Source organism: Dendrobates tinctorius, unplaced genomic scaffold (genome assembly GCF_039654945.1).
Source record: "Dendrobates tinctorius isolate UK_male_01 unplaced genomic scaffold, ASM3965494v1 ptg000151l, whole genome shotgun sequence".
NCBI classification, from domain to species: domain Eukaryota; kingdom Metazoa; phylum Chordata; class Amphibia; order Anura; family Dendrobatidae; genus Dendrobates; species Dendrobates tinctorius.
The window spans coordinates 8177239-8187996 of record NW_027361818.1 but is presented as its reverse complement, the minus strand read 5'-3'; the positions used below and the strand labels follow the sequence as shown (position 1 = coordinate 8187996).

At 49.3% G+C, this 10758-nt stretch overlaps 1 protein-coding gene across 1 annotated transcript in view; it reads left to right on the top strand.

Moving 5' to 3' along the window:
• The first annotated feature begins 286 nt into the window (after positions 1-286).
• The window catches only part of LOC141049907 (uncharacterized), a 63964-nt gene continuing 53492 nt past the window's right edge, over positions 287-10758 (top strand). Inside the window, exon 1 of the mRNA XM_073546746.1 lies at positions 287-1320. Coding sequence (XP_073402847.1) covers positions 1153-1320 — 168 coding nt within the window. The 5' untranslated portion in view covers positions 287-1152. The remainder of the gene's footprint in view (positions 1321-10758) is intronic.

Below are 10758 nucleotides of genomic sequence, written 5' to 3'. Positions count from 1 at the left end.
TATATATACTGCACAGTACCACTCCTCCTGTATATATACACTGCACAGCACCACTCCTCCTGTATATATACACTGCACAGCACCACTCCTCCTGTATATATACACTGCACAGTACCACTCCTCCTGTATATATACACTGCACAGTACCACTCCTCCTGTATATATACACTGCACAGTACCACTCCTCCTGTATATATACACTGCACAGTACCACTCCTCCTGTATATATACATTGCACAGTACACACAGATCTCCTCCAGCTGCCACAGTTCTCTTTTGGGTCCTCCCCCTTCCTAACACTGATGGAGGCCTACTCCCAGCAGCATCCTGTGTGAGGACCCTGTGCCTCTTGGTGGTGGTCTTCCTCTGGTGGTTCCTGTCCTTCCTCCCCCTCTCCCCGTCGGTGCTCCTTTCTCTGGCCGTCACCTCCTCTCGCTCCTCCTTCCCTCCTCTCCTTCTATTTCCTGTCATTCTTTATTTTTCTCCTTCTTTTTCTGGAGCTCATCCAGAGACCAGAAAAACACAAGAGCGGAGTGCGAAGTGCTGAGTCCCACTCCTCCGAGTGGCCGCTCGCTTGTCCTTCTCCTTCTCCTCCTCCTCTACTCTTCTCAGTCGGGGGGATCATCACCACCATCATCCTTCAGGCACCGTAGACTCTATTTTGGTTCTGGAGGACGGGGGTCCGACCATCCCCGTAACCTTCCGTCGTCGTTGCCGGTGGCGGTGCCAGGGATCCAGACAATATGGCCGCTCTCTGGCCAACGCCGGCTCGCCGCCTCACCACCACGTGACAGCTCCTGATCTCACATTTCTTCGTTTTTTCCCTTGGAGGACTGATTTTTGGATTTTTTCTTCCTAGTCGCGGCAACCCTCTCGTCTTTGTCACATGGGCGGAGGCCGGTGGCCCTCCCGAAGGTCGTCTTCTCTCTGTGGATGTTCGGAAGGAACAATTAACATTTCTCAAGGAAATTTATATTTTTAAAAATGTTCAGTGTAAATATTCATTCAGAATTGTTCTCGCCCGTTGGCGACATGTAGAGGGGGCGTCAGTCGGGGGCTTCTAGGGTGTAAACTGAAGTGTTTGGTAGCAGGACGAGGCGCAGGCGGTGCGACCATAGAATGAGGTGGGAATAAGGGGACAGAGCGACATCGATGTCTCGCTGGAGCAAGAAAGGACCCGGCAGAGGAGCCCTGCTTCCGCTGCTACTCCTGGCGCTGGCACTAGGGGGCACCTCTCTTGTCCTAGCATCTCTGAACCTGCTTCTGACCACCACCTCCTGGGGCCACAACCTGTGCCACGGACGGGCGCAGCACCAGCGGGTAAGGGCATCTGTCACCTGACCGGATATCTGGCCCCGCCCCCGAGGAGCCAACAGCACATAACTCAGGTATCCCACACCTGCTGTACCACACAGACTGTACCACACAGAAGAGGATTAGGTACATGGCTCAGCAGACAGTATCACACAGGAGAGGATTAGATACGTGGCTCAGCAGACAGTATCACACAAGAGAGGATTAGATACATGGCTCAGCAGTCAGTATCACACAGGATAAGATTAGATACACGGCTCAGCAGTCAGTATCACACAGGAGAGGATTAGATACGTGGCTCAGCAGTCAGTATCACACAGGATAGGATTAGATGCACAGCTCAGCAGACAGTATCACACAAGAGGATTAGATACACGGCTCAGCAGTCAGTATCACACAGGATAGGATTAGATACACGGCTCAGCAGTCAGTATCACACAAGAGAGGATTAGATACGTGGCTCAGCAGACAGTATCACACAGGATAGGATTAGATACATGCGTCAGCAGTCAGTATCACACAGGAGAGGATTACATACGTGGCTCAGCAGACAGTATCACACAAGAGAGGATTACATACACGGCTCAGCAGTCAGTATCACACAGGATAGGATTAGATACATGGCTCAGCAGTCAGTATCACACAGGAGAGGATTAGATACGTGGCTCAGCAGACAGTATCACACAAGAGAGGATTAGATACGTGGCTCAGCAGACAGTATCACACAGGATAGGATTAGATACACGGGTCAGCAGTCAGTATCACACAGGATAGGATTAGATACACGGCTCAGCAGATGGTATCACACAGGATAGGATTAGATACACAGCTCAGCAGTCAGTATCACACAGGAGAGGATTAGATACATGGGTCAGCAGTCAGTATCACACAGGATAGGATTAGATACATGGCTCAGCAGATGGTATCACACAGGATAGGATTAGATACACAGCTCAGCAGTCAGTATCACACAGGATAGGATTAGATACACAGCTCAACAGTCAGTATCACACAGGAGAGGACTGGATACACGGCTCAGCAGTCAGTATCACACAGGATAGGATTAGATACACGGCTCAGCAGTCAGTATCACACAGGAGAGGATTAGATACACAGCTTAGCAGTCAGTATCACACAGGATAGGATTAGATACACAGCTCAGCAGTCAGTATCACACAGGATAGGATTAGATACACAGCTCAGCAGTCAGTATCACACAGGATAGGATTAGATACACAGCTCAGCAGACAGTATCACACAGGAGAGGACTGGATACACGGCTCAGCAGTGTATCAATCCTTTCTATGGTTACTGTCATCCTCATGTGTTGTCTGATTCATCTGTGTGATACATTTAGTTGCTCAGCTGTCGGCCATTAAAAAACAATAACTCTGTACAGAGCTGTAATGATATTAGCGTGACAGGCCGCAGCGTGCTCGTGTCAGCACAACATCGCTGGACAGAGATTATGTATGCGCTCAGAACATAAACACATCATCGAGAAAACAAGATGCCGGGTCACAATCACATCAGCAGGAGAGTCCATGTGTCATGTTCTGCCTTCTCCACCGTGCAGATTCATACTGTTAGTATTGTAGTGGATAGCCGCTGTATGTAGTGAGCTCCCTCTAGTGGTGGCAGTATAAATCTGTATGCAGTGAGCTCCCCCTAGTGGTGACTGTATAATCTGTATGTAGTGAGCTCCCCCTAGTGGTGACTGTATAAATCTGTATGCAGTGAGCTCCCCCTAGTGGTGACTGTATAAATCTGTATGTAGTGAGCTCCCCCTAGTGGTGACTGTATAATCTGTATATAGTGAGCTCCCTCTAGTGGTGACTGTATAAATCTGTATGCAGTGAGCGCCCCCTAGTGGTGACTGTATAAATCTGTATGTACTGAGCTCCCCCTAGTGGTGACTGTATAATCTGTATATAGTGAGCTCCCTCTAGTGGTGACTGTATAAATCTGTATGTAGTGAGCTCCCCCTAGTAGTGACTGTATTAATCTGTATGTAGTGAGCTCCCCCTAGTGGTGACTGTATAATCTGTATATAGTGAGCTCCCTCTAGTGGTGACTGTATAAATCTGTATGCAGTGAGCTCCCCCTAGTGGTGACTGTATAAATCTGTATGTAGTGAGCTCCCCCTAGTGGTGACTGTATAATCTGTATGTAGTGAGCGCCCTCTAGTGTTGACTGTATAAATCTGTATGTAGTGAGCTCCCCCTAGTGGTGGCTGTATTATCTGTATATAGTGAGCTTCCTCTAGTGGTGACTGTATAAATCTGTATGCAGTGAGCTCCCCCTAGTGGTGACTGTATAATCTGTATGTAGTGAGCTCCCCCTAGTGGTGACTGTATAAATCTGTATGTGGTGAGCTCCCCCTAGTGGTGATTGTATAATCAGTATATAGTGAGCTCCCTCTAGTGGTGACTGTATAAATCTGTATGCAGTGAGCTCCCCCTAGTGGTGACTGTATAATCTGTATATAGTGAGCTTCCTCTAGTGGTGACTGTATAAATCTGTATGTGGTGAGCTCCCCCTAGTGGTGACTGTTTAAATCTGTATGCAGTGAGCTCCCCCTAGTGGTGACTGTATAATCTGTATATAGTGAGCTTCTTCTAGTCGTGGCTGTATAAATCTGTATGTGGTGAGCTCCCCCTAGTGGTGACTGTATAATCTGTATGTAGTGAGCTCCCTCTAGTGGTGACTGTATAAATCTGTATGTAGTGAGCACCCTATAATGGTGGCTGTATAAATCTGTATGTAGTGAGTTTCCTCTAGTGGTGACTGTATAAATCTGTATGTAGTGAGCTCCCCCTAGTGGTGGCTGTATAATCTGTATATAGTGAGCTCCCCCTAGGGGTGACTGTATAAATCTGTATGTAGTCAGCTCCCTCTATTGATGGCTGTATAAATCTGTATGTAGTGAGCTCCCTCTAGTGGTGACTGTATAAATCTCTATGTAGTGAGCTTCCCCTAGTAGTGGCTGTATATATCTGTATGTAGCGAGCTCCCTCTAGTGGTGATTGCAGAAATCTGTATGTAGTGAGCTCCCTCTAGTGGTGATTGCATAAATTGGTATGTAGTGAGCTCCCTTTAGTGGTGCCTGTATAAATCTGTTTGTAGTGACCTCCCCCTAGTGGTAACTACATGAATCTGTATGTGGTGAGCTCCCTCTGGTGGGGACTGTATAAAACTTTATGTAGTGGTGGCTGTGTAAATGTACAGGCAGTGAGCTCTTTCTAGTGGTGCCTGTATACACTTATGTGCTTGAGCTCCCCTAGTTGTGGCGGTATAAGTCAGTATGTAGTGATCTCCCTCTAGTGGTGGCTGTATAATCTATGTAGTGAGCTCCCTCTAGTGGTGACTGTATAAATCTGTGTGTAGTGAGCTCCCTCTATTGGTGGCTGTATAAAACTGTGTGTCGTGAGCTCCTTCTAGTGTTGGCTGTATAAATCTGTATGTAGTGAGCTCCCTCTAGTGGTAGCTGTATAAATCTATGTAGTGAGCTCCCCCTAGAGGTGACTATAATCTGTATATAGTGAGCTTCCTCTAGTGGTGACTGTATAAATCTGTATATAGTGAGCTTCCTCTAGTGGTGACTGTATAATCTGTATATAGTGAGCTTCCTCTAGTGGTGACTGTATAAATCTGTATGTAGTGAGCTTCCTCTAGTGGTGACTGTATAAATCTGTATGTAGTGAGCTCCCCCTAGTGGTGGCTTTATAAATCTGTATGTAGTGAGCTCCCTCTAGTGGTGACTGTATAAATCTGTATATAGTGAGCTCCCCCTAGTGGTGACTTGGAATCTGTATGTAGTGAACTCTTTTATTATAAAAATGCAAAACTTACAATCAATAAATAGCAAAAATCAAACCCCAGCAAAAGCAATCGTCCGAGTCCAACAATACCCTCCCAGTCCAAAGCAAAGTCCGAGTCCAGCATAATTGCCCCCAGCCAAAACAACCCCCCCAAAATAAAACAAAAATCAAACTGTCTTCTTCTTTCTCAGAGAAGCTTTCTCCATCATCTTTCTCTCTTATGCTGTTTTCTGTCCTTTACTCGTCTTTTCACTTTTTGATTACTCCAGTTCTCCTCTCCCCAGGTTACCTCACCCAAGGAGAGAAGAAACATTTTATTAATACTCGTGCACATACACACTTCATACCAAACCTGACAAACAAAACTCTGGTCCATCGCCCAAAAAGAAACATGAAAGCCACCTGGCTTAAAACACATCTATCTAAACCACACAATTTTTTCTTTTTTTTTCTTCTTATATATTTTGTTTTTCTTTCTTTTACATTACATATATATATATATATATATATATATATATATATATATATATATATATATATATATATTTTATTATTATTTTTTTTAACACAGCAAATACAACTATAACAAACCTACCACCAACCCCCTCCCCACCACTAAAAAAAACCCCACACAATACAAAAATAAGCTCACTGAGGAACTCATGACCTCCTGCTTACAAGACAGGTGCATTAACCCTATAAGCCACAGGATCATCACCCTACAATACAATGCTACATAACTCGCTATATTACAACACTTACCCACAGCCAGGATTGGTGCCTGTAAGCCCTATATCAGTATTTCACTTCTGCAAAGCAAAAATCTGATAGTGAAAAGCCGCCAGCCCGCCACCAGGAAACCGGAGATGACAGGCTTCTATCCTTACTCTACCAGCCGTCCCTACCTGTCTAGACATCTGCCCCTATGTATCTACCTACCTTTCCCTGTCTCTCCCTCCCTGCCTCTACTGCCCTACCTAACTCACCACGTGCCTACCTAACTGTCCCTCGGCTGTCCCTGTCCTGCCCCTATCTACCTGTCCCTACTGAAGCTATCTACCTGGCCCTACCATTTACCTGCTTATCTAGGCCCTCGCTACACCCAGCCTGTCATACTCCAGAGAGCGCTCCTTCACCAGGCCACCCAGAATGCTCCTAACAACCTCGTCCCGGGGGAGGATTTTCTGCTGAGTTGACACTAAGCACCGTGCGTTCCACGTGTAAAACCTGATGACTAAACTGACTAGAAATAAAGTGCCCCGATCTCGTCCACCCAGGGATCTGAATGCCCCATACGCCCACTCCGCATAGGAAAGGTGTGCCAGCCGAGGCCAGTCTATGGAAGCACCCACCCTGTTGTAGACCCCTGTATTAAAAGGACACTGAAGGAGGAAGTGCTCCATGCTTTCCAGCGTGTCGCAACACTCCTCACGGGGACAACCCCTATCTGCGTAGTTCCTACACTTCAGGTTGTCCCTTACAGTTTCCCATGGAAGCAGCGCCAAGCCACGTCCCAAAACTTCAAGGGGACCCGTGTAGAATTCAATAACCTCAGCCCGCCCTCCAGATCCCGACAGCCCGGGCAATCTTTAAGCACCAGAGGCTTCTGGAAATGGGTCAACAGGACCCTCCTGTCAAGGAATTTTCTCGACCCCACCGGCGGATTACCTTCAGTACCGGGGTAGCGTAAGCCGGGAGATGTTCCATGCGGTGTGCGTAGGTCCTTCACTTGCCCCCCTGTCTCCCATTCCTGGAAGAAGGGCAGAAGCCATCCCCTGCAGGAGAATACCCACGGATGAGACCTCTCTGACCAGAGGTTGGCGATGTTAGTCTTGACAAAAGTGTTTACTAAAAACACCACTGGGTTGACCATACCCAACCCTCCTAGTCTCCTTGTGTGATATGTGACCTCTCGCTTGGCTAGTTTCAGCCTATTTTCCCATAACATCTGGAAAAACAGGCTGTAGACCCGTGTCCAGAGAGGCTCTGGCAACATGCAAACACTGCCCAGGTATATTAACAAGGGAAGCCAAAAACCCTTAACCAGGCTAACCCTTTTCCTCAGGGTCAAAGACCAACCCTTCCATTGGTCCACCTTGTGGGCGGCGATCGTAAGTCTGCCCTCCCAATTTTGCTGGGGGGTAGTCCCCCGGGCCAAATTCGATGCCTAGAATTTTTGCTGATGCCTGGGGCTCTGGAAGAGTGTCCAGGAGACCAAAACTAGGGTCTCCCCCTATCAGCCAGAGACTCTCACACTTTTCCTGATTAATTCTGGACCCAGACGCCTCCGAGTAGCGACCAACCTCGGACATGACCCACTCCGCCTCCTCACCCGAGGACACGAAAAAGGAGACGTCATCGGCATAAGCTACCACCCTCAGAGTGGCTTCTGGGGCCGCCTGGTCCATCCTGACTCCCGCCAATGGCCCGCGCTCAATCCTCCTTAAAAGGGGATCTATCGCGAACACGTATAACAGCGGGCTCAACGGACAGCCCTGGCGGACTCCAGACCCAACCTCAAAAGGGCGGCCAGACCAACCATTCACGAGCAGGAAGGTCTCTGCCCCTGCATACAAGATCTTTAGCCAATTCACAAACCCCCCAGGCAGACCGTACCTCAGAAGGACGGACCAGAGGTACTCATGATTCACCCGATCAAAAGCCTTCACCTGGTCTAAAGACGACAAATACCCCTTCCAGTGACCCGCTCTACCCTGCTCCACTGCCTCTCGGATACCGAGCACAGCACTAACAGTGCTGCGGCCTGGAACAGAGCAATGCTGGGTCCCCAAAAGGAGCCCAGGTGCAAACTTCACCAGCCGTTTGAGCAGCACCTTTGCCAGAACCTTCCGGTCCGTATTGAGAAGCGCTATGGGATGCCAATTCTCAATACGGAAAGAGTCCTTACCCTTTGACAGGATAATCAGGGCCGACTGCCTCATTGACCGGGAAAGAGTGCCCGAGGAGAGACGCTCGTTAAACACCTCAGTCAAGGAGTCCCTGAAGGTCTTATAAAACTCGGATGTTAAGCCATCCGGACCTGGCGATTTCTTAGGCCGAATCCCATCAATGGCCAGTCGCACTCTCTTTTCCCTGATTGCCTCTGTCAAAACGTGAAGCGAGGGGACATCCCCTGGCTCAGGGATGGCTTCGGCCAGGAAAGCCGACATCATGTTCCGATCCAGATCCCTCTTCCCCAAGAGGTGTGAGCAGAAAGATCTGATCACCTCCAGGATCCCTGATTTGGATCTGTTCAGGGAACCCGTACTGTCGACCAAACCTGTCACCACCTTACAACTCACTGACATCTTACAGTTTCTGTAGGGGTCGGGCGAGCGGTACCTCCCGAAGTCCCTCTCAAAAACCAAAGATGTGTGCCTATCGTACTGACACCTCTTGAGTAAAGACTTCACTCTGCAGATTTCCTCACGGTCACCCCCAGTCGAGACGAGCTGTTCGAGTTTCCTCCTCAGTTCCTGATACAGGCGGTACCTGCTCAGGCTCCTGAGGCTCGAGAGCTGGCAGAAGAAACTCGCAACCCGTTCCTTGAACATCTCCCACCACTCTGACTTATCGCTACAGAGATCCAAAAGCGGTACGTGGCTCTGAAGAAAGTCCTCAAAGGGTTGTCTTATCTCTGCTTCTTCCAAGAGGGACGAATTCAGCTTCCATAGTCCTTTTCCCATCCGAGGGGTTTCTGAAACATTCAGAGAAAAATAAATCAGACAGTGATCGGAGAACTCCACCTCAACAATGGACACTGCTGAAGAGATGGCTTCCTCCTTCAAAAAAAACTTGTCTATCCTAGACCTGCAGCTACCTCTATGAAAGGTGAAACCACTGTGACCTGGGGTGTGCCGGATGTGGACATCCACTAGGCGAGCGTCACTAGCTATGCTCTTAAGAGTATTACTATCATAAGCCAGTCAGTCAATGGAGCCTCCTCTATGACAAAGCCTTGTGACAGTATTAAAGTCACCTCCAAAGACCACCTGCCGGCTCGTAAAAAGATAGGGCTTAATCTTCAGGAAGAGACATTTACAGTCCCACTTTGACTGTGGATCATAGATGTTAATGAGCCGAAGTTCCTGTCCCCTCATGAAGACGTCTAAGACCAGGCACCTCCCCATTTCTACTTCGATAACTCTCCGGCATTCAACCGATGCAGTCTTAAAAAGGACTGCCACCCCGCTACACGGCTCGGCCGCAAGAGACCAGTATGAGGACCCGCACCTCCACTCGCTCTCCGCCTTGCGTATGGCCCCCATATCCGTAAGTCTGGTCTCCTGCAAAAACAAAATGTCAGCCTCAAATCGGGTGAGAAAATCAAAGGCCGCAAATCTATCCCCATCAGACTTTATATTAGCGACATTAATGGTCGCCAGAGTCAACGGGGTGGGTGCCGCCATCATGAGTGATCGAGTTAGATGGCCTTTTTCTTCCCCCCACCCACTTTCCTAGCCCGCTCATCTCCGGACGATGAAGCCCCCCTCTTCTTTTCAGAGAGACGGAGGTATCCATCCCTCCCTCCTCTTTCTCATCTCTGGACCCAGGGTTGGCCCCACCTCCTGAGGAAGACACACCCTCTGGAGAAGGGACTCCGCCCCCTCCCAAAGACCCTCCCAATGTTACCTCACCCCCGACCCCGTCTCAGCAGGGTCGTCAAGGGCTTAGAACCGGATAGAGAGGGGGATCATAGGGGAGTCGTTGGGACCTTCTTTAGGCACCTTGGTCAGGGAGCGAGAAGATTTTCCATCTCCCTTCTTTTTTTTCTGTTTTTTTACTTTTGGCACTCTTGGTACCCTTGTCACCCCTTTCTTTTGTCTGTTCCCCTCCAACCTCATCAAAACTTTCATATTGGGAGGCATCTGAGACATCAGCCACCTCATTCTCCATCCGTCTGATCTCCTCATTCACCGCTTCCTCCCCCGGGGCCTCAGTGACATGGGCCGTCGCCTCGGAGGAGGGGGCATCCATTACCCCAGTTTTCCGAGGCTCCTCCTGCCCCCGCCCTCCTGATGCCTTGCCTGCCTCCGCTGGTAAGAGGGGCCCCTAGCCCTGCCATTCCTCATCGGCCCCTCAGCTCCTCACCCGCTGCCACTTCCAACCTCTGCAGAGGTTGCACCGCCAAGAACTTCCTCATGGCTCCCTTCCGCCCGGCCAGCCATGGCATTAGAGAAGGAATGAGGGCAGCGGCTGAATGGGTGACCTAGATCACCACACAGGTGACATCGAATGACACCACAAGATGCGGCGAAGTGACCCACCTCGCCACACAAGGCACATTTCTGCACCTTGCAGCCCGCACTGAAGTGGCGAGGATCACCGCACCTGTGGCAGACCTTCGGCTGCCCCTGATAGAAGACCAGAATACGATCCCTTCCCAGGAAAGCCGAGGAAGGGATGTGGGTGACAGTGCCCCCTGACCGCTTCAACTTTACCATGAAGGTCCAGCCTCCTGACCAGATGCCAAAATCGTCCCGGTTCTTCTTAGGGATCTCCACAACCTCGCCGCACCAGCTCAACCAGGTCATTATGTCGATGCCAGAAAGAGACTCATTACATGTTAAAACGGTCACTTTCTTCGGCCCTCTTTGGCGAGAAATTTCCTCCATGGCAAACC